The following is a 22,890-nucleotide window of genomic DNA, read 5'->3' as shown; positions in this document are numbered from 1 at the left end:
ACCAGGGCAGCGCCGGGAAGGGCCCAGGAGGCAGCTCCCAAAGCAGGGGGTGAGAGGCTCATGCCCAGAGGCATGCAAGCAGACCGTGAAGAGAGGCCTGCCCTTGGGGAGGCTTAGCTCCTGCGGCCTGGGAGGTTGTCCCCAGATTCCCAGTGGTGGGCAAGAAAAGAGGGCGTCCGCCATTCACACTCTGGGGGTCCAGGTTCGCACCACTTTGCACACAGAAGGGTGTGAGCAAAGCTTCACGCAGACCCAGACTCATGCACGTGCACACACACACACACACCTGTTAATACCCTTCAGAGGCACCGATGTCTTACCAGCAGCCAGTGGCCTGGACAGCTTGGGCAGGGAGCACTCACGCTGTGTCAGACAGGTGCCGATGCGGACGCACGCACGCGCACACAAGCTCTCTTGGCCGCTGGACCCAGGCGTGGCAATCCCATGGAGCAGGGCCACCCTCCTGCCCCGGGAGCGCCGGGCAGGTAGCGCCCCACCCCTTCCTCTCCTGAGCAGAGTGTGTGCGGGGCAGAGGAGGAGCTGCTTTGCCTTGCAGGGGCTCTGGGTCACGGTTCCCTCGCACCTTCCCACCTGCCCTCCCTGCCAGGGTCTGAGGCCTCCCTGTGCCCGGATGTGAGAAGGAAGCGGCTTTTGGCTCCCCACCCACTCCGGCCCCTTCCTCCTCCTGGCAATGGGCTCTGCAGACCCCCGACTCCCTCCCCGAGTCAGTCCACACGTCCCAGCCCCAGCCCCGGGGAAGACAAAAGAGGGTTTAAGAATGAGTCCAAACAGATTCGTGGCTCAAAGAGAAAAGCCCTCAGTGGGGTCCTGGGAATGGGCACCTTCGCCCAACTCCGGCAGAGAAGCAAGCGGCTTTAGGAATTCCTTTTTTGCAACCCTGAAGGGTTCATTGGTGGATTTAATACGCCTGCTCTGTCCAGGGAGCTGGGGGGCCGTGGGCGCAGTGTGGACTCGGGAGAACAAAACCTCAGCCCCGAGCAGCTCAGACCGCAGAAAAGGTGCCAGTGGTGAGCAAGATCACACAGGGAAATGCAGAAAATGTTAGATGCTGGCAAAAAAAAAAAAAAAAAAAAAGGTGTTAAAGGAAGAGAAGGCAGGAGATGGAGGACAGGAGCCTGTGGCTTCTCTCCCCGAAGGGACCTCCTTCTGCTACTGAGTTTGGTCCCCGAGAACTGTGACCCCATGAATGGGGAGCTGGTACCCCTTTAAAAGAGAAGAAACGAAAGCATATAACATGTTGTATCCTGATCACGATCATGAAATGAATTTGGGGTAGAGCGAAACCGGCAGCCGGCTTGGCTTTGACCTTGGCCTGCGAGGCACCCGGGAGGGTGTGATGTTGTGACTCAGGCCTCCGCTGGGCTCTCCCTTTCCAGAAGTCTCGGAGCTCAGGGCCACCGAGGAGGGTCAGACGGGTCCTGCCTTTTTCATCAGCATCAATGAATATGAATGCAGCTCATTAGCATGAATGCTCATCAGAGTCTGGCTTCCCTGGGAAGCTGCAGCAAGAAAATGACACCATCGTGTAGAACAGAAACGCAGAACCGGTGCCTCTGAACCGCACACGCTCCTTAGCAAGTTTTTGGATTAGGAGCTATTTTTTCTTTTCTTTTTAAGATTTTCTATTTATTTGAGAAAGAGCGTGTGCATGCCGAGAGCGAGTGAGAGAGAGGGCACCAGTGGTGCAGGGGGGAGGGGCGGGAGAAAAGCAGACGCCCCGCTGAGCAGAGAGCTGGGCAGGGGGCTCGATCCCAGGACCCCGGGGTCATGACCTGAACCAAAGGCAGACGCTTCACCGGCTGAGCCCCCCGGGCACCTGGACCAGTAGTGAACTCGAATGTTGGAGAGAGCTTCCCCCCATCTGGGGTTCCAGGCTGCTCTCTGGCCACCCTGGTCTGCAGTCCTGCCCGGCCTGTGTGGGGCATCTCCCTTCCATGTCCTCAGACCCCAAACTGGCTTCGCCCGCTTCCGTTACACTCCTGCCCCTGCGGCGGCAACTCCAGTGTGGCCTGAACTTCTCATTTCTCCGACGCACAGACTGAGGCCCGGAGCCCGGAGCCCGGGGCTGCCTCGCCCAGAGTCACAGGGCGGGGTACGGATCCTGCCGACCCCACCACCAACACGGGGTCCGGCGACCGGCCACTTCCTGCCACTACGTCCTTCTCGGCCGTGGCCCGAGCTCACCCCTTTCTTCTCTTTCCGGCTTTTCCCTCCAAGTCAAGCCGTCCCCGCCTTTCAACGTGACCGTGACCTTCTCGGGACATTATAACATCTCCTGGGGCTCCAGCTACGATTCCTACGCGCTGAAGGGCAAGCTGCAGTACGAGCTGAGATACAGGAAGCGAGGAAGACCCTGGGCCCTGGTGAGGCTCCCAGAGACCAGGGGCGGGGGAGACGGTGGGCACCGCGTGGAGAACACGGTGGGGTGGGACGCTGCGGGTCGGGAGGGGGATCCGAGAGCCGGGGGAGCGGCCGACTCACAGCCGAGACTGCAACCGACCACCCCGAGGCCCTCCCACTCCGTGCTGCCTCCCCTCATTTCTCCCGGGGGTGGGAGGCCACTCAAAGTTCTGTCCTTCCTGCCCCTGGTTCCTGGGTCGGGTTTCCTCCTGGAGTACCTCACAGCAGAGGACGTTCCAGAGATGGGGCCTTCTGGAGCCTTCCCGCCTGGCTGAGGATGAAGCTTCCATCGCCGAGGGAGTCTAGGGTTAGACCGTTGTTTCCAAGGTGCAGGCTTCTAGAACGACCCTCGTTTAGAGCACCGGAGAGTTCCCCAAGGGCCCGCTCTTCGGAACAGTCAAGGCTGAAGCCTTCTAGAATGATCCAGTCCTTCAGGGCAGACCCCGTTGAAGAATTTCGTACAGGCGGTTGTTTGGAATGTCCGCCGGGGAAGGCTTCCAGAGGTTGCCTGTGGTCCAAAGCTTCCAGAAATGGCCACTCTGGAGAAGTCCGACTGCGGAACAATTCCGAAAGGGACCACTGTCTGGAACGCTGCTGGTTCGAGATTCCCAGCAAACAGGCCATTGCTACTGCTGGGCCCGTCCTGGTCCTCGCAGGAAGGGCCCCTTGCCAGGACCAGGAGGGGAGATCTGTTGGTCAGAGAGAGACCAGGTCAAGGTCAAGCTGAGCCTGGTCTTGTGGCAGGAGCGGGGACTTTGCTGGAGACACTCAGCCCCTTTTTCGTGGCAGTGGGTAAAGGGGGCTTCTGCTAGAGGCCGGGGCTGGCCTCGGTGAGCCTGATCGGTGCCTCCTCTCCCTGCATCAGCAGCGTCCAAGGATCAAGCTGATCTCGGTGGACTCGAGAAGCGTCTCTCTCCATCCCTCGGAGTTCCTGAGCGACGCAAGCTATGAGCTGCAGGTGCGCGCGGGGCCCCAGCCCGGCTCCTCCTTCCAGGGGACCTGGAGCGAGTGGAGTGACCCCGTCACCTTTCACACGCCGCCGGAAGGTAGGTGTAGCTCCTCGCGGGGCCTTCGGGGTCCCCATTACTGCCTGGGGTGGGGATTCTTCTCTCCCTTCTGCAGATGGGAACACGGAGGCCCAGAGAGATGGAGTCGCTGGCCTGGGGTGCGGGGGTGGGGGCGGGGAGGAGGATCCCAGACCACCTCACTTGCAGGCCCCCGCGGCCCTCCTGTGCCCTCCACACCAGCCCAGACCTGTTGCCCGCCACAGCCACCCCACGGGGCCTCCGGGAGACGTGCGTTCCCCCTTTACCCTGGGTCTGCTTCCTTCGCAGAGATCAAGGGAGGCAGGCACCCTTCCTTGCTCTACCTCCTCCTGGTCGTCATACTCCCCATCCTCGTCTTCTTAGGCCTGAAGATCCACCTGCCTTGGAGGTGAGGTTCCGGGAGGCGAGGGGGCGGCGGGAGGGGCACGGGGGAGTCCTGGGCCACAAGCTGTCATCGCGACCGTGGCCGTGACAGGGATGGTGATATGAACAAGCGCCTGTTTCCTGGGCACTGGGCAGCACCCGCCCACCTCTCCACACCCGCCGCGGGCCCTTGGATGCTTCCCCCCCCGCCGCCCGTGGACAAATGGGCAAGCAAGGAGGCACCGAGCTGGCAATGAACTTGCCCAAAGTCGCCCTGCTCTGAAGTGGAGGAAGTGGCCCTGCGCTCTGACAGGGACCCAGGCCGTGACCTTGTCGGTGGCGTTTAAGCTTTGAGTCCCCGGGACCAGGGGGGGGAGCGCGCCGGGCCACCAGGTGGGGGTGAAGACTGGATGCGACCATCTGCCTCCTTTCTTCTGCTCCAGGCAGAGCTTTCACTTCTCCTTTGATCCGTGTAGGTGTTGGGTTCGGTCTTCAGGAGAACTGCTGGCGGAGGCGGGGGCCGTGGTCAGGGTTTGCTGAACCCCCCGGGGGGGTGGGAATCTGCACATCCAGCTCCGTGGGTGCATCTGTACCCAGAGGCTTTGCCGGAGACCGAGGCAGTGATGGTGGAGGGGGAGGGAGCGCTGTTTGGGTGCTGGGTGCTGGGTCACTGTGTGGACACCCTCCGAGTGCTCCCCGCACCCCTGTGAACCAGCCCTTTGCTTATCCCTGGTGGTAGAGCGGGGTGAGGGGCAGCATTTGCCCGGCTTGGAACAGGCTCGGGTTAGGCAGCTGAACTCTTAAACTCTAGGCACCTTCACCAGCCTCGCTGCCCCCATTTTACGGATGTGGAAATTGAGGCCTGGGGGCAAGAGGGGCTGAAGGGGGGTGCGTGGGTGCACTTTGGGAGGGGCTCCGTCTCCTGCAGGACAAAGAGGGAGGCCGGGCGACCCTCTGGGGGGTGGTGAGGGCTCACCTGGTCTCTGTTCCTCCCAGGCTGTGGAAGAAGGTGTGGGGGCATGTGCCCAACCCGCAGAAGTTCTTCCAGCCCCTCTACGTGGGCCACAGTGGAGACTTCAAGGTGAGTGCCCTCCAGCCCGCGGCACGCCCCCCACCCCAACCTCTTCACCTCCGCCGGCGCCCCAGGAACCCCCCACCTGCCAACCAGGCTCCGGGCTCCGCGGTGGCAAAGCGCAGGAAATAGTTCGGGTGGGGCAGAACTGGTTCGAGAACAGACACAGATCCGGCAGCCTGTCTGTCCCAAACCCTGGGCCGGGCTGTGGGGGGAGGGGCCGGCCAGGTTCCTTGAGTCGCAAACTGGCCTCCGGCTCCTTTGTCAGAGGTCCTTGAGACGGAGAGCGGGTTCCGGGAAGGGCGCGGCCCCGCCCGCAGAGCACACCAGCCCCCCAGCCCCCTTCCCCCCCACCAGGCCCCAACCACCCTTCGCCCGCTGGCGCCCACGGTTGTCTGTGCCCATTTACCGCTCAACTCCCCCCCACGGGGGCGGGCAGACCGCAGAGAGGATGTGGTGACTAGCGGGGGGGGGGGGGCACCTCCTCCAGCGGAGCCTGGATGTCGGGAAACCTGGACCAGAGCGTTGGCTGAGCTCCTGCAGTCTGCCTGCTGCTGCTCTGAGCTCCTTCCATCTTGATCGCGGCCCCCGGGGGCATGGGGCGTGGGGCGGGGGGGGGGGGCGCTCCGTGGTCCATAGGGCACCCCTGGGGAGACCGAGGCTCTGTGTGGGGAAGCGGCTCTCGTGAGGCAGGGGAGCAGCTCGAACCCCCAGCCTCACGGGGAGGAAAGATTCCTCCTTCCTCTGCACCTTCCCTGAAGCCCAGAGGCCGCACCTGTTTGGTGTTGACTCACCTGGGCTGCACCTGTGTGCCAGGCCCTAGGCTGGGAGCTCCCGAGGTGCGAACGCATCCCTCCTCGCACAGCTGTGGGGGGGACAGGGAGGGCGTTCCTGGCAGATGGGGGGCCTCCCCCGGGGCCTGAGGTTTCGGAGGCAGCAGGCTCACAACTGGGGGACTCAGGTTCTCGGGGGTTTTTACCATCACTCGGGTGGGGACCCTGTGTCATGTGTGGGACCCCAGGCCGGTGAGGGCGGGGGCGGGGCTTGCGCTCCAAGCTTGGGGCGGGGTGCTGCCTCGGTCCGTCGTCACCCACATCCCTTACCCAAGGGGCATACAGAGGCCTTTCCAAGTGGCGTGTCACTGATTCCCCTGCGTGTTCATTTAGTTAATACACCTTTATTGGGCACCGACTGTATGTGAGGCACTGTGTGAACCTCTGGGGATACAGCTGGCACCGGAAGAATCGAGGCTTCTGCCCTGGCCGAGTGTCCACTCCAGCGGGGACACCGACAGGAGAATGCTTGCTTCCTACAAGCATCGGCTTCTGTCACTCCTGTCTGCATTGTCCATACAACTCAGCAGTCTTGGCCTCTGCCCCCCAGGCCCTATGCAGACCCCAGGCCGCTGAGCACTGGTTGTCTGGCAGGCTGCTAAGGGCAGTGGCTCCCTCCTGCAGGTGGGGAAACTGAGGCCCAGGAAGGCAGGGACAGCAGTGCGGAGCGTCCCTGGATAGGGGCACACCGTGGCTCTGACCCCTGGTGTCCTGTTTGTCCTCCCGTGTCTCTGTCTGCTTTCTCTGCTCTCTTGTCTCTACGTCTGTCTGTCCGTACCCGCCTTGCCCTGTCCTGTACGACTGTCTCCCTCTTCTCTCTCTCTACAGAAATGGGTGGGCGCCCCCTTCACCGCCTCCAGCCTGGAGCTGGGGCCCCGGAGCCCCGAGGTGCTTTCGTCCCTGGCGATGTACAACCGTGGCCCGCCGCAGAGCAGCACCAAGGGGCCGCAGTCCACGCAGCTGCCAGAGCCCCCCCACCTGGTGGACGCTGACGGGGTGCCTGGGCCAGGCTCCTGGGGCCCAGCCCCCTCCCCTATGGGCGGCGTGGGTGGCTCGGCTTACAGCCAGGAGAGGGACCGACCCTATGGTGTGCTAGTGTCCATTAACACCGTGACCGTAGCAGACATGGAGGGCCCGTGTGCCTGGTCGTGCACTTGTGGGGATGACGGATACCCGGCCCTGAACTTGGACGCCAGCCTGGAGCCTGGCTCAGGCGTCGAGGACCCGCTCCTGGACCCTGGGACTACAGTTCTCTCCTGTGGCTGCGTCTCGGCAGGTGGCCTTGCCGGGCCAGGAGGGCCTACGGGCAGCCTCCTGGACAGGCTAAAGCTGCCCCTTGATGAGGAGGCGGGCTGGACCCCAGGGCCACCGTGGAGTGGCGGGCCCCCCCGAGGGGCATCGGACAGCGAAGCAGGCTCGCCTACCGCCGGCCTGGACATGGACACTTTCGACAGCGGCTTCGCGGGCTCGGACTGTGGCAGCCCTGTGGAGTGTGACTTCACCAGCCCCAGGGACGAAGGGCCCCCCCGGAGCTACCTCCGCCAGTGGGTGGTCATGGCCCCTCCACCCGAGGGACCCGGGCCCCAGGCCAGCCAGTGAGGCGGACCTGCAGTCGGAGCTGGCCGAGTCATTCCGCCTGGAGTCAGAGCCGTGCTCACCTGGGCCGTGGGGTGAAGGGGCCTGCGACCTTTGTGCCCCCAGATGAGGCCCCTGAGCCCGGTCGACACCTGGTGTGCCGGTGTGATCCCAGAGCACACGGGTGTGTCCCTGTGCGTGAGCCGCACACAGGCCCGTGGGCGCAGAGAGGAGACGCATGTGCGTCTGGGACCGTGTGCATGCCATGACAGCCGCGGACTGTTCCCGGCATGGGGAGGCCCCCCGGGTCATGCGCTGAGAGGTTGGTTCAGCGACATCCGTGGGGCCCGCTGCAGGCAGGTCCTGCCTCCAGGAGCTGTGAGAAGTCCTCAGGGGTCCTTTTCACTTCTCAGAGGAAGGGGATGGAGTGAGCCGACGGTGACCCTGAGTGTGTGAAGGTTTGTGGGGGCCTGTGGACCGAGGTCTGAATCCCAGCTGTGATGCCCCTGGGCTGTACCACCTTGGGCAAGTCCCTTACCCTCTCTGGGCTGGAGTTTCCTGTCTGGACAAGGTGGGGTGTGGGGGGGCACGACCCACTTTGGGGAGAAATTGGTGAGGTCACCCACGGTACAGGCTAGGACCAAGCAGACCGTCAATAAATTCAGTTTCCTTCCTTCGGGGGCCCAGACCAAGGCTCGTGCAGGCGGTGGGTGGGGGCGAGAAAGCAGCCACAGCTCTGGCACGTGGGGCGGGCGTGGGTGGGGGTGTGTGTGGGGGTGTGTGGGGGGGTGTTCCAGGCTTCAAGTCAGCCTGTCCCTTAGAAACATCCCCCACCAGCCATGATCTCCTTTGCTGGCCCCTGCAAAGGAGCCACTTAGTTATTTCCCCTGTGCTCCCTAGTAATATTTATCGGGCACAGGTACACGTGCTGGGTTCTGGGGTGCGCAGGCCGGCCGGCCGGGGGAAGGCAGGGGTGGGGTGGGGTGGGGAGGGGAGACCTCATTTGGCGCTCATGGCAGGGGAGGGGCAGGCAGGAATCTGCAGGGGGATCTTATCTGCTCACCCCTGGGGATCAGGCAAGTCAAGGTCTTGTTGATTTCTGAGACGGCCCCTTCAGCTGTGAATTGAGAAACTCAGAGAATCCGGTGGTGTTTGAAGGCGCCTGACCCGCCCTCAGTGCCTCAGACGGCTTGCAGCTCAGGTTCTCCAAAACCAAAACAAAGCCCAACACAGCAGACAAGACCACGGGGGGGTTGTTTTCCCAGTCGGGGCCATCACCTTTGGAGACATCTTGTTCGAGGCCACCAAGCAGGGTTAGGGAGGCCGAGAGTCTGATTCAGCCGGGCCCGGCTCTCCGAGCCCCAGGGACCCTCCCACGCCGGCCTGGAGCTGTCCGGCCCTGTCGGAGGCCCAGCTGGATGAGAAAGCTCTGGTTTTTCTCTCCTCTTGGCAGAGTCTGAGCTCCCAGGTGGTGCAAGTCAGTCCTGCACAAAGCCTCACGGTGACTCATCTGTAAAGTGGCGTGGTTGCAGGGGGACCCCGAGGGAGTCTTTGGTAAGGAAAGTTCTAGAATATGGATGATTTCAACGGCGGCGCTGTTGACCTGGGATTGAAGTGAGGCTCAGTTGGGAGCTAGAGCTTGACCCCAGAGCTCCTGCACAAGTGCGCAGCCCTCACCACCACCACCCCCGCTGTCACCCCCCCTTACCCGGGAGGCTTGGGCCAAGGTGTGCTGTGGTTTTCACATCCTCCTGGGGGCAGCGGGTTCCAGGGGCCACCTGAGCCACTGCCTCCCCGGGGCGGGGGGCGGGGGGGGAGGCAGCTCAACCCTGCAGCACACAGAGCTCTGGGGCTGGGGGGCCAGGGTTGGCGGGGCAAGGGGCCAGGGCTGGGGCTTGGTCAAGGGCTCTGGCCTGGGCCAGACATGGCTCTTCACCACCTCTGTCTCTGGAGGGGACTCAGCCTGTAAGCAGGCTGCACCGCGGAGGCAGGAGCCAGCCCTCCTGGGAGGGTGGATTAGCAGGAGCCGGGTGGTCGGACGGACGGGCGAAGGGCTGGTGAAGGGCTTCAGGGAAGAACGTTGCTGGACAGAAACACAGCTAGAGACCCAGCTCATAAGTCGAATATAAGCTCCACGAGGGCAACAACTTCCTCTAGTTTGTTCCCAGCCCAACCTCCAGCCGGGCACACAGGCACTCGAAAAAGCCCGATCTGCAGTGCATCGTGTGCGCTTTATTTCCACGGCGAAGACGCTTCCCCGTGGCCGATTTCAAGATACCAACCGGACAACCCGAAGTGGGATTGGGAAGAGAGGTGGGTCATGGAGACCCTCCTAGGTGGTCGGAACCAGCCTCAGCACACCCCTGACGGGAGCCCTAGGGCACTGGGAGGGGCTGGAGGGCCTCAGGGAGGAGGTGGTGTTTGCTGGACTTTGAGAAAATGAATAGGAGTTGTTAGATGTTTGTTTCTTACGGCTAGAGCTAGGGCCAGGGCAGGTGACGGAACCCTGAGTACCTGCAGATGGGGAAGGTGGCCCCTGGTCACCCAGAGTCCAGGCCACAATTGCCAATGACTCTGGTAAGAGTCAGGAAGATTGATAGCAATACCCCGGGCACAGAGTTCCCCTTCTGGGCCAGACTCTCTGCATCTGCAGGGTCAGAGAGGGTAGGGATGTCCATCTGACAAGTGAAGTGACGGTGCACAAGGGGCCAGGGGCTTGCTGGCCTGAGGTCGCACACTGAATTAAAGGTCACAGTCAGAACTTGAACTCTAGTCTCCTGATCCTAAATGCAGCTCTTCCTCCCTTTGCTCTGCTGGGAGGGACTTAGGTCAAGAGGGAACAAACCCTTAGCAAGCACCTGTGAAGTGTCTGTTGCTTTGTCCTGGGGTGGGGGGCAGCTGACCCCAGCTCTGGGAGTGGCTGACAGAGCATTCCATGGCCCACCCCCGCCAAGCCACACTACTGGTTCTGGGACATCTATGGGACCCAAACCAGTCCATGTGATATTTCTGCTGGGACTCTCGAGCAGTAGGGTTGGACTGAAGCCTGGGGCTGTGGGGTGAGGCCAGCACACAAGAAAGCAGAGCTGGGATTGGAGATAGATTCCTGGTAGTATCCCCTGAGCGCCTGGATCCAGCCATGCCTGAAACCGCATCCTTATGGACTTTGGAGGTACATGAGTGTGCAAGTCATTATGTCCCCCTGGTATGAATCACATGACCAGGACTGGGCAGGGAGTTACAACTCCGGTTACAAGCAGAAGTGTTAGTAAGTCTCGCTTCTGGACCTCAGCATGTACATGACCATTGTGATGCCCTCCTGAGTGCTGATCCTTTCCGCCACTGTGAGCTGAGACCAATGAGCCAGTGGCTGCTCCCTCAGGCTGGGCCCCTGTGTGAGGAGATGCGGAGAGAAGAGCCTGCAATGTACCCGAGATGGACATATGTCATGAGCAAGAAATCCTTCCCAGGTGTGACCTGTCGAGATCTGGGGGCTGTGTGTTAGCTCCGCCTAACCCAGCCTGGCCCGACTGGGCTGAGCAGCTGGGAGCTTCCCCGTCTCCCTTAAATGGGTCTGAGATGCGTTTGTGTAACTTGCGGTGCGAAGTGGCCTAGCATAACCAGGACCTCCTCCTGACCTGGGGAAGGACTAACTACACTCAAAGGGGCCAGAGGACGAGGCGCCAACCCTTCTCGCGGAAGACTCGGGCCTCCGCCGGCTGTCTCTGAGCCTCCGTTTCCTCTTCATAAAGCAGGGGCAGCCATGGGCCTCTCAGCTTGCTCGGACGACCTCCAGGTCTGGGACGGAAAGTCTCCACTGGGGCGAGACCCACACACCCGAAAGCAGAGCCGGGGGTCTTCCTTTAGGCTCCCTGTTGGAGGGGAACGCTCTTCCCCCTCCCCTACCTGGGACCTGGTCTGGGGACGGGCCGTCCGCATCTCGTGGGACACATCCCAACCGCAGTTGCCTGGACGCGCCATCGGAAGAGCCAGGGACAGGAAAGACAGAGTAGCAAGCACATACGTGCACTTGGCTCCCGGGAGCCCACCAGACCTGCAGAGCAGGGGGGAGAAGTACACGTTCTCGACAGGGGGAGGACATGGGACAGAGCTTGCCCACGGTCACGATGCATCAAGCCACCCAAGGGAAACAAGAAGAGCCAGGTCTCTGCTCAGACGTCACCTTCTCCTCAGCAGGACCTCCCCTGGGCACCCCCCTACTTAGTAGTCTCTTCCCCCTGTAACATTTATTAAGCTCGAACCCATGTCTTTTACTGATTCGTCATGCTTACTGTCGGTCCCGCGGGCACGGGGGGTTTTGTCTGTTTTACCCACCACTGGTCTCAGAGCCCAGAAGGGTGCCTGGCCCGCGGCAGGTGCTCCGCGAATGCTGGACGGACGGGCCGCTGTGTGGATTAGTCTGGCAACGGCAGAGCAGCGGCTGGCAAGGCAGTGGGCGGAGGGGACGCAAGCGACTGAGCCCAGGAGGCAGCCACCTGCCCTGGACCTGGAGATGCCACAGAACGCGACAGGCAGACGAGGACATGGCCTCTTGTGAAGTCTGTAAATGGGGCCAGAGACCCTCTCCCGTTGCTCACCCCAGGGGGCAGCGAGGGGCCTTTACCCCCATCCCTAGGGGCCACAGATCTGACAAACAGTTTTTTTTTTTTTTAACAGTGGTGGCCCCAGAGGGGGAAAAAACCTCATTCTGCATTTTAGGGGGTCTCCCGGAATCCGGTCAGCTGCTCACCCCGAAGCAAACCCCGCCTCTGGCAAGCGGCGTGGAGAGGGGCGGCTTTGGGGCAGCACGGCCCAAGCTGGCCCGCCAGCAGATCTGCCCACTAGCCGCCAATCTGCGACGCTCTTTTGTCTCTCTGTGCCTCAGTTTCTTTGGACCCCAAACGGCATAATGAGGGCCCGTACCTCTTTCGGAGGCTGCTCGGGGTTGATCTGTGTCGAGTGCCAAGGATGGTGCCCGGCAAGCGGCAAATGCTCAGGAAGTGTTGTTTCATCATCTTCGTGGACAAGTCCCCCTCCCCCGCCGCACACCCCCTTCTCCATGCCCAACGCAACCTGGTTCAGAGCCGCAGACCCCCGGAGAGCGAGGTGAACAAACCGCCAACAGCGCCGGCGGGCTGCTGCTGCCACCTGCTGGTGACCACGGGAACCGGACCGACGCAGCCCGCCGCCCTGGGAGTACAGGGATGGGGAAGCACGGTGAACTGGTGAACTGACGGGCGTTTTCATCGGCCGGGGCGGACTTCTGGATGGGTGGTGGGATGTGCCCAGGGCACGGGACGGTGGGGGTGGAGAGGCGTCACCGAGCCGGGAGATCACACGTGTGCACGCACGCCCACACGGACACGCACATACGTGCAGCACCTAGGTGCACAGACACGTCTATACACGGAATGACATCCGCACGCAGCTGGCAAGTCCCTGGTGGAAGTGGGTCAAGGGTCCGAGGGAAGAAGCCTGGGTCGTGGGGGGGAAGTCAGGGGGCGGAGATCACTCTCCGTCGAGGTCAGGGCAGAAGGGGAGCAGGGGGACTGGGGAGGGGCCGGCAGCGGGCAGGACAGGGTCTGAGCGGGCTCCGGACAGGAGGCTGGCGGAGTCTGGGGACGCGGCTCAGTGGGGGTGGACCGGGAAGTGGGGTGCTGACCTGGAGGGAAAGGGAATAAATCCAGGGACACGGCTGGTAGCAGTGGGACATTTTATGTAAAAATGGCACCACAGGCCCGTGTTTTCTAGGAGTGCATGAAATGTATGTAAAGGCAAAAAAAAAAAAAAAAAAAAAAGTCTTACGAGGGAAAGGAGCCTAGAGGCTCGAGTCTTGTCATGTTTTAAGTGTTTTAAGGAGAATGCATTCCCACGTTGCTGATGTGGGTTAAAAAGGAGTAAGAACCTTTAAAAGAGTTGGGTGTGGGGTGGGGACATGAAGCGCAGAGGCACGGATGTGCAGGCCGTCGAGTCCCGGTCTCCGGCAGGTGGCAGGCCAGGGTGAGCGGGACCTGCACCCTCTGGGCTCAGTGTCCCTCCTCACCGCGCCTGCCTTTGGTCTGCGAGTCCGTCTAAGTGTGAATGTTCGCACCCACGACACGCACTTGTGTTTCCCACACTTTCTACCACTCCCCGGTATTTATACTTAACATGAGGCTCCCCTTCTTCTCATGTATGTGGCCTGCTTGGCCCCTGAAGGCATCTGTGCTCAGACCTTCGCGTCTGGGCTGTGATTCCTGGAGGCCTCGGTGCAGAGGTTGGAAGGGCTGGACTGCCTGGGATGGTGGACGGGCGGACGGGTGCACGGACGGGTGGGGGGCTGGACAGATGGACGGAACGGCGGATGCGTGCATGCGTGGGTGGGTGGATGGCTGCGGGGTTCAACGGACAGACAGACGTGGACAGATCACAGGCGGGCGGGGGTGGAGAGGACAGGTCACCTTCGCACACAGGGGCCGGCTGGGGGCCGTGGGGCCGTGCTCATAGAAGCGCCTCTCTCCACGGAGGGGCGACACCCTCGTCTCTCGGTCCTATCTCGCGAGCACGGGCCTGAATCGTTCCTCGGGCACGGGGACAGAACGGGAGAGAACCGCTGCCAAACCCTACTGCGCGCTTACACTGGGAGTCCTCGGCTGCCTCCGGTCCGCCGTGGGGGAGGCAGCCCGTCCCCGTTTCTCAGGGGAGAAAAGCAGCTCTGAGACGGGAGCGCTGGGACCCGGTGCCCGTTACTGGACCTTCCTTCCGCCGCGCGACGCGCTCCCGAACAACGAGCCTTTGTGAAGTACTTTCTGTTCATAAAGCAGATCGCACCCCGTATCCTACGTGATCTCAAAAAAAAAAAAAAAAAAATCCCCCCAAACACGTGTTCTTTTTACACTTGAGTCAAGACGAGAGGAAGAAAATGATGGCTAAGGCTTGGCTGGGTCGTGGCTGTGCCGGGGCTCCCCCTCAGGCTCCCCACCCCGTGCTTTCTGTCCTGCCCTCATCCCCCTGGAGTTTGGCCCCAGGACGGAAACGGGGCCCTGAGCTGGGCCGGGCCGGGTGCTGCGGGTCGACCATGCCCCACGGGCTGCTTCGGGGAGGTGCAGAAGCTGCGGGCGCGACGCTGGGCCTGGGGCCGCGCGGACTGGGGGGCCTGTCCCCACTGCCCCATGTGCTGTCGCTGGAGCACTCCCGTTTTCAGCAAGATGGAGTCTGCGTTTTTAGAAAGGTGAAATGTCCATTTTTTTTAAAAAAAACAGTAGCAGTAAAAAATAGTAGCTTCCGTACGTGTACGGAAGAAAGAAAGAAGAGCAGGAGAGAGAGAAAGGGCGGGAGAGAGCGTCCACCGCGCAAACCCAGGCCCGAGAGAGCGTCCACCGCGCAAACCCAGGCCCGAGAGAGCGTCCACCGCGCAAACCCAGGCCACAGGCCCGTGACCCCGCGGTGTCCGGCGCGGTCCTGGGCCAGCGCAGCACGGCACACCTGCCGGCGCGTCTCCGGGAGACCCAGGCCTGCGCCAGCTGAGGGCAGTGGGCAGGGCCGTGGCGCCTCCTCCTCCCTTTGGTTAACTGGAGCCTCTCTTCCCCGCTGCACCTGCCGAAACCAGGGAGGCCCCCGGGGATCAGAGATTCTTTAGGAAACACACAAACTGCATGTATTTTCCTTCACTTTAATTACAAAATAAATAAATACATGCCAAGGGTTTTTTTTTAAAAGAGAGAAGTGAAAAAAACAAACCCACCCCAGGCCCGCGCGGCTCCTCCACCCCAGCCCACGGGAAGGGCACCCCCACCCCCACCCCCGAGGCCGCCGCGCATCTTTCAGGCCAACAAGGGAGCCCCAGGCTCCTGTCCGGGTCTGAGGTCCGGCCTAGAGAGCGGCCAGTCCCTGCCAGGGCCTTTGGTGGCAGGACACACTGCCCCGACCCGTGATGCATACCCCCCCCCCGCCCCGCCGAGGTCCCGCCGCTGGGGGCACTGGGCCTTTCTGCCTCAGCACCCAGAGCCTGCAACACAGTGCGAGCAGCGCCGGCTCCCGACCCCTCACGGCCACAGGACGACAGCGCTGAGGTCCGCGCGGAAGGCGCTCTGCTCCCTGACGGTGGACGCCCTTGGAGGCCTCTCAGACTCACCACAACCCCAGCTCCACGGCGAAGGCAGGCAGCGACGGAGAGCCGGATCCGTGCCTGCGGCCACAGCTAGGACGCCCTGGGAACAAGAAAGAGCAGGGACGCAAGCCTTCTGGCAGCTGCTCCCGACAACACCCGGCGGACCCAGCAGGGCCCTCGGTCCGGCAAGACCCCCAGAGCGGCCGGGCAGGAGGCCCTCCTCCGAGGTCCAGGCCAGAGGCTTGGCACAGACGTGGCCCTGCGCACCGAGTGGGGTGCGGCGCGCGCGGGGGCCAGGTGGAGCCCCCGCCCCGGGGAGTCACGCCCTCCTCAGGAGCCAGTGGCAGAGAAGGGGCTCACGGTGACCGCATTTGCCTCATAAGTGGACCCACTTGTTCCAGTTGACCTCGTGGGGGAACACGCGGCCCAGCCGCAGCGTGCAGTCCAGCGTGGGCTCGTAGAACACGGTGGCGCTCTCGCTCGGGCTGGAGGGCGCCTGCACCTCGGGGACCCGGGGCTTGGAGAAGAGAGAGACGGCCGCCGGCTTTCTCAGCAAGCACTTCTTAATGCAGCCCAGGGATTCTAGGCCCTAGAGACAGAGGGACACCCAGGGTGACGGGCGCCCTTGCAGACCAGGTCCTCCGTCCTGTCCTACCTCAGGGGCTGCAGGACCCCAGGGCAGGGGTGGGGGCTGCAGGGGCCCAGGGAAGACGGGCGAGGGGCTCAGCCACCAGCCTGGCGGGCTCGGAGGGCACCGGGCACGCTGCTCAGGGTGGTGCTGACGAGAGGAAGGGACCCACGGGAACCGCCGGACTCTCAGGCCGGGCCTAGACCTCTCTGGACAGTCCCCCCCTCCTCCCCGCGCCCTGGGAGGCTGCAGCAGGGGCCCCGGTGAGGGCCAGGCTCGGTGGGAGCCGCACCTGCAGCAGCTCGAGCACGGCGACGGGCTGGAGCACGCCCCGGTAGTGGCGCAGCAGGCAGCTCTCGGGGATGCCAGGGCGCGTCATGATGTGGTAGAGCACGGCCTCCATCATGCCCTTGCACACCGGCATGTTCAGGTGGCCGTCCACGATGCGCCACGGCCGGGCGACGAACGAGATGTTCTCGCAGTCCCTGTGGGCGTGGCACGCGGGCATCAGGCTCGGCGGGCGAGGGGACATGGCTCCCCAGATGAGACGTGACACTTGGGGCAGCCGGAGACTGGCCCCCATCATGGGGCCGGGGGTCCTGCTCCTCCACTCCTCCCTTCCCAGCTGGAACCAGGGGTCCCAACCCCCGGGCCCGGGGCCGCCGGCTGAGGGGCCTCGCTCACACTCAGCCCTCACCACGGCCGTGGGGGAGGACCCGGCGCTGCCGTCTGGATTTACCAGCTCCAGCCCAGCCCAGGGGCCATGGCTGACTCCCCATGAGGCCAAGCTCACAGGGGTCTCCATGCAGATGCTCTACTCCCGTGTCTCAGACGGCAGTGCCCCCTGCCCCCAGCGGCTGCTCTGCTACATGGGCTCCAGGCACGGGAGGGCCCAGGACCAGTGGGACGCTTGGCTCCGACCGACACGACTGGGGCCTGGGAGGGCTGCAGGTGAGCCGGGGCTCACGGCCCCAGAAACCGAGGGACATGGGCACACGCGTGGGAGGCGCCCCCACACCAGGAAGCCCATGGTTCCAGACGGACCCACCCACTGCCGACGTCCACAGCTCGGCCCTCACGGCTCCTGCCTTGTTCCCCCAGCAGGTGGGACAGCCGGGGTCCCACACGTTCCCAGGCCCCCGGGCTGAGAGCCGCCGCGCCGGACCGTGGAAGATCTCCACGGGACCATCACTGCCGGGACCCCGGGGACAGACTCCCCGCCCTCGCACCCACGCGCCGCGCCAGGCCGCCTGGACCTGGGCACACACTCACTTTTCCCATGCTGCTTGCGAGAGGCCACAGACCCCAGAGCTCTCGGCCGAACCTGACAGAGGAGGGGAAGGACGTGCGACCTAAGAGGAGGGAGTCCGTCTCTTCCCCTTCCGTTCGCACGACGCGTCCTTCCGGGTTCTGGGGACAGAGCCACGAGCACGGCGACAGCAAGCCCATTCCTCACAGAGCCCACCCCTTGGCGGGGGCGGCCCGAGCAACCACAACCGGACTGGGCTGGGCCACGGTGTGCAAGTGTGTGTGGGGGCGTTCCCAGGCCCCAAGGCGGCCCCACGAGGGGAGGCAAGTGAAGCCCCGACCCCAGAGCTGCGCACATGAACCCCAAGGAAATCAAGACGCCTTCAGGAAACCTGGGAAGAGGCCAGCGGGGAGCACAGTGAGAGCGTCTACGCCGCGGGAAAGAACGCGGCAGGTCTGTCCCTGCACGCCCGCCAATCCGGACGGCGCGACACCCGTGCTCCTGCCGCTGCGCCCTCTCGCAGGACACAGCAGCCAGCGCCTTCCAGAACCACCCCTCCTGTCCTGCACTTGGCACTCAGACCCACTCGGGACACCCTGAAGCCCTCTCGTGGAAACAGTCAGCGGAAAGAGGCAAGCCGTGCCCCCGCCAGTGCTGAGGCTAGGAAAACCTGGGGTTCCCAGTCTCAGGGAAGGCGTGGGGGGGGGACGACACTCAGGTCCCAGGACAGAGAATGGGCAGGAGGGGAAGGTGGGATGGAAGACCAGGTTCATTCGGTACCTCTGGGGTCTTCAGATCCTTCTGGAAGCTGGGCCTGACAGTGAGGCTGCTCCCGGCCTAGAGGGCTGGGAACCCCACCATCCTCTTGGTCCTCCAGCCCAGCCCCCAGTACTCCGGGGGGAGACTCCTCTCCACCCGAGTCCCTGGGAGCTGCTGGCAGAGCAGGCGCTGGCAGTTCTGGCTCCTCTTCTGCTGGGGCCCCGGGGCTGGGGACCAGGCGCACATCCTGGAGCGTGGGCCTCTTGGCAGGGGGCTTGTGGATACTCTCGGGGTTGGCCTCCCCGCCCTGACCAGCCATGTCATGGCTCGTGCAGCTGGCACGCCTCTTGGTGCTCCGGGGGCCCTGAGAGGGCGGAGCCAGCGTCCCCACGGGGCTGTGCTCGCGGGCAGGCCTGCGCGGGGGTCTGGCCTGGGGGTCTGTTGTCGGAGGGCACGCATCCTCCTCTCTGCCCTTCAGCCTCACCGAGTGCAGGAGCCAGGGCTGGGCAGAGGCCATGGCCACCAGGCGAACGGTGTTGCCACCGACTTCCAGGACCTGGTGGTGCTCCAGGAGGTCCTAGGAGAAGCAGGAGACACGCTGGGTCTGTGTGGGGCCGCGGGGTCTGCGCGCTTGCTTCCTCTGCCCGATGCATCTGAGCGGCCCAGGTAGACGGGAAGCCCAGCACCATCAGGACAGATGGCCCAAGGACGAGGGCTGGCTTCCAGCCTGGAGGGCGCCCGCTGGACCTGTGGCCCTGGGCAGCCCTGCCCCTTCCAGGCTTGGGGCGAACTTCTGAGAGCCAAAGCTGCGTGAGTGAGTCCTCCCAGGGAACTCAACACCGCAAGTGCTCTCGTGTCCTGCAAAAGCCACAACTGTCCCCACGGGAAGGACAGTAACTCCTCTCGTCCTCACGCCAAGCCCCGTCGCCCAGGTCCCTGTTCTGATCGAGGAACCGCACCGACGCTATCCCCTTTCTTTCCATTCCTAGTTTAAAAACCCACCAGTCAGGATTCAGGAGATTTGCCCCAGTTCACACCCTGGAAGCAGGACTCACACCCTGGTCTCGCACGTCCGGGGAGGGCTCGCTGTAAGCGCTGGTCACCTAGGGCCCCCGGCTGGGCTGCAGGGAGCCGGAGCCGCCCGCCCGTCGCGGCTCACCTCCTGGGGCTCCCGAGGCCCCACGGGCACAGTCACCATGCCCTGCTCTCATCTCCTGCACCCATGAACACTTGTCTGAGAACCCCAGTAGGTGATGTGTCCCCTGCTCCAACTACAGACCCCCAGAGCTGGGCCGGCCGGCTCCCACGGCACTCGCTTTAAAGGGTCCGTCTGTTACTACGCTCCTTGGGTTCAAGGGTCCCTGGTGAAAATGGACCCGGGCAGGTAAAGTGGAGAGCCCCATGGTCCCAGCAGATGCCCCCACTTGGCTCCGTCCTACTCTGCTGAAGAAGCGGGGGCCGAGGGTGCCAACCCTTCTAACATCCCAGAGAAGCTGGGTTATAGGCAAAGTCTCCCATTTTTAATCTTGGCAACTCATTTAACTTGGGAAGAAATCACACTACATGCCCCAAACCGAGCCCCTCTTCGGCAGCGTGCGTCCGGGAGGGTACCCCACGGTACGCCGAGCACGGCTCACCTGCACGTAGTCTGTGAAGGTCCGGGTGCGCTCGGTGTCGGTCCTTTCGAAGGCGGAGAACCACCGGCTCAGCTCCACTCTGTCCACCCCGAAGCAGCCCGCGGCCGCGATGACCCCGTGCACCTCCAGGACAGCGCACACGTCCCCCGGCTCGTACCCGCACAGCTCCACCTGCTGCACGAACTCCTCCAGGCTGCAGGCGGTCCCCTGGCTCTGGATCAGCCTGGTGAAGGTGGCCGGGAGGCAGGAGATCCCCACGGGTAGCTCTTCCAGAGAAGGGACTGTGAAGACGACGAGGACTGGGTCAGCCCGGCCCAGGGCCCAGGCGATACTGAGGAGGAACACGCTCCCACACCAACTCAGCACCGCCCCAACAGGGAGGGGTCACCTTCTGGGTAGCCGGGGCATGGGCCCCCGGCGGCGGGGATGCGCCCCTGGGGCCGGGATAAAGGGCAGGAAGGTAGAGCTGGGGTCCGGGGACAGGAGCTCCGGAGCGCTGGAGGGGGTCCTCAACTTGGGCTGTCCGGGCCCTGCCTTCCTGCTGCTCCTATGTTCACTGCTCCTCAGACCCTGGGGGACCCCCGAGACCCCACCCTGAACTCCCACGTGAGCTTCCACGAGCCGGAGCTGCCATGCGTGGCTTGTTGGAAAAGCCGGCTCTGCTAAGACCATGGTCACAGGTCTGGCCCGAGCCAAACTCCACACAGAACACCACCTGGGCCTTTGAACCTTAACGGACCACCACGCACCCCAACAGGTGACGGGGAGAAGACGCGAAGGCCTGGGAAGGGGCCCGAACGGTCTCATTTCATGTAGAGGAAGGAGACACCCTCAAATCTGGGGCCTGGGAAAGCAAGGTCTAAGCAAACTACTCAGAGTCTCAGAGGTAGCCCACAGGAGGGCTAGGAGTGTAAAAACCGGAAACAAGCGAGGGCCTCTTTCAAAGCGAGAGGGCAGAGCCACGCGAAGCAGTCTAGGGCGGCGTGTGCTCCGATCCTGGAGGGGAGTCTGCGCCAGGCCTGGCCCGCGGACGGCTCCCGGGTCGGCGGGCGGCACTCACCAGTGGGCCAGAGCCGCGTGGGCAGGGGGGTTCGGCGGAGCCGGAACGTCACCCGGCAGGAGTTCACCACGATGCTGTCGTTGGGGTTGAGGTTGCGGGTGCTGACGATGCCGGGCGCGCAGTAGCCCCGCATGAGCAGGTAGTTGGTGTGGGAGGCCTGGCGGGCTTTCACCTCGATGGCCCGGCGCTTGCTTCCTGAGCCTTCATCCAAGTCTTCCTCCTCGTCGTCGTCCTCATCCAAGCCCCCGTCCTTTCCCAGACTAGGAGAAGAGCACGGACCTGGGTGACGGAGCACGGGCCGAGCGCCTCTGCCGGCTCAAGAGAGTGGTCACCGTGGTCCAACCTCAGCAGTGGCCTGTGGTCCCTGCAGACCTCCTCCCCCGACCCACAGCGCCTGGCTAGGAAGGGCAGGGTGGACGGCCGCTCCAGACTCAACTCCTCTGACCATCTCCCCACAGGCCATGCTCACCAGTGTCTTTGTAAGGGCTGTTCCTTCTGGCAGGAGACCCTTCCAGTTTCAGTCCCCAAACTGCCTGCTGTTCCACTAAATCCCAGCTTAGCTATTAGGCCCTCAAGGAACCTCTGCCAAAGCTACCTTCCCGCCTCACCCCTCCTCACCACACTGTGCCAGGTCCCTCTCTTTGGCACAGCTAGGTCTCTCCCCAACTCTGCTGCTGGCTCCCCCGCACCTGGAGGCACCAGCACGAGGCACTGGACTGGTCCCCAGTCCCCAGATCCGAGGTCCCGTCCCTGGGAGCTCCCGGCCGCACTGCTGACATCTGCCGTCTCACGTGCCAGCAGAGACAGACTCAGCATGTGTTTGTGGAGTGAAGCAAGCCCGGGGGGACCGGGGGCTCTGCCAGTTAAGCATTGCCTTTAGCTCAGGTCATGATCCCAGGATCCCGGGCTCCCTGCTTAGTGGGAGCCTGCTTCTTCCCCTCCCCCTGCCCCCTCCCTGCTTGTGTGTGTGTGTGTGTGCGTGTGTGTGTGCCCACACTCTCTCTCTCAAATAAATAACGTCTTAAGAAATAAAAGACCAGATGACGGAGTGAATAAAAGCGCAGACACCCTAGGACAGCGCAGTGCCCGAGGCCCCCGGCGACACTCCGCGCACGCGGGAAGCCTGACCGCCCCGTCCTTACCTCTTCATGACCTCGTTCTCGACCATCGAGCTGTCGACCACGACAATCTGCTCCGGGATCCGGACGTCCACAGAGATGAGGCCCAAAGAGAAAAGGGTTAAGGCGGCCACGCAGTGTCCGCCGGGGTTGTCCAGAGAAAACGGCACCCGATGACTCGTAGACCTGTTCGTATCCTGGTCTTGGAAGGAAAAATTATCAGGCTGGTCCAACTTGCCGGCGGCCAGGATTGTGCTGAGGAACTGGAACGACTCCGTGCACACGGTGCTCGGGAAGCGCCACGTAAAAATCCTGTGTGGGCACAAAGTGGGTAAGGTCCACACCGAGGACGGGACTTTGGAGGCCTTCACGGGGATGGGCTACGGCGTTGCTGCAGATCTGAAGGCCCGCCAGGCCCTCTTTTCCACCTCAACAGGCGCTACAGACGGGAGCCCGACTGGGGAAGACGAATGCGCTTCCTGACACGATCATCTTCCCCCCCGGAAAGCCCCGAACCCGTGCAGAGGCGACGGGACGTGTGTGTCCACGTCACTGTCTCGGCAAGGCGACAGCGGAGTCAAGCCTGGCCTGGCCAGAAGCCTGGTTTTCCACGAGCCTCTGACGAGGGCCTAGGTCTGGACGTCTTGAGGACGTGAACGCCGCCCGCGGCTCACAGTCAAGCATGCTGCGGTCAAGAACGAGCTCCCCGTCAGAGAGAAGGCCCCCGAGACAGGCAGCTGGAGCTGGGGGTACAAGGTCCAACAGTCTCGTCAGACCTGGGGCTCGCTTCTGCTTCCCGGGCCACCGCTCTTTTTACTGCAGCCGGCTCTGCTCCAGGGAGCGAGGAGCCCGGCGGGGCGGGGGCGTTTGAAAAGGGCCAAGCGTCTACACTCACAGGCAACGGGATGCAGAGAACGCGACAGCCGCATTCTCCTGCTCCGTCCCGCCCACGGCCTCTGCTCCGTCCTGCCCACGGCCTCGGTGTGATCCGAGGTCGACCAGGAGAACAGCCCGGGAAAGAGGAGGCCCGTCAAGGCCAG

General features: G+C 63.3%; 2 protein-coding genes and 1 long non-coding RNA gene across 8 annotated transcripts in view; 1 reads left to right on the top strand and 2 right to left on the bottom strand.

Moving 5' to 3' along the window:
* The window catches only part of IL21R (interleukin 21 receptor), a 29,623-nt gene extending 21,632 nt beyond the window's left edge, over window positions 1-7,991 (top strand). For 2 of the 4 annotated variants that reach the window (XM_082714621.1, XM_082714622.1), the window contains exons 5-9: window positions 2,239-2,384; window positions 3,287-3,467; window positions 3,756-3,855; window positions 4,827-4,911; window positions 6,564-7,991. In XM_082714621.1, coding sequence (XP_082570747.1) covers window positions 2,239-2,384; window positions 3,287-3,467; window positions 3,756-3,855; window positions 4,827-4,911; window positions 6,564-7,334 — 1,283 coding nt within the window. In that variant the 3' untranslated portion in view covers window positions 7,335-7,991. The remainder of the gene's footprint in view (window positions 1-2,238; window positions 2,385-3,286; window positions 3,468-3,755; window positions 3,856-4,826; window positions 4,912-6,563) is intronic. The other 2 variants (XM_082714623.1, XM_082714624.1) reach the window with 2 other exon arrangements.
* LOC309854929 lies at window positions 883-2,900 on the bottom strand. Its single transcript, XR_014306490.1, has 2 exons — window positions 2,640-2,900; window positions 883-1,069 (listed from the first exon to the last, which is right to left on the bottom strand). It is a non-coding gene; the product is annotated as an uncharacterized lncRNA (long non-coding RNA).
* A 6,954-nt stretch (window positions 7,992-14,945) lies between the features above and the next one.
* Window positions 14,946-22,890, bottom strand: part of GTF3C1 (general transcription factor IIIC subunit 1) — a gene marked incomplete at its 5' end in the record, with an annotated part of 69,127 nt that continues 61,182 nt past the window's right edge. For 2 of the 3 annotated variants that reach the window (XM_082714550.1, XM_082714552.1), the window contains 8 exons: window positions 14,946-15,499; window positions 15,792-15,988; window positions 16,320-16,512; window positions 17,300-17,351; window positions 18,057-18,612; window positions 19,673-19,953; window positions 20,733-20,992; window positions 21,875-22,162. In XM_082714550.1, the coding sequence (XP_082570676.1) occupies window positions 15,490-15,499; window positions 15,792-15,988; window positions 16,320-16,512; window positions 17,300-17,351; window positions 18,057-18,612; window positions 19,673-19,953; window positions 20,733-20,992; window positions 21,875-22,162 (1,837 nt within the window). In that variant the 3' untranslated portion in view covers window positions 14,946-15,489. Of the gene's footprint in view, window positions 15,500-15,760; window positions 15,989-16,319; window positions 16,513-17,299; window positions 17,352-18,056; window positions 18,613-19,672; window positions 19,954-20,732; window positions 20,993-21,874; window positions 22,163-22,890 lie in introns of those variants that run through there. The other variant, XM_082714551.1, reaches the window with a different exon arrangement.

This window comes from Mustela nivalis (assembly GCF_964662115.1).
Source record: "Mustela nivalis genome assembly, chromosome: 19".
In the NCBI taxonomy this organism is placed as follows: Eukaryota; Metazoa; Chordata; class Mammalia; order Carnivora; family Mustelidae; genus Mustela; species Mustela nivalis.
This window is presented reverse-complemented; position numbering and strand designations above follow the sequence as displayed.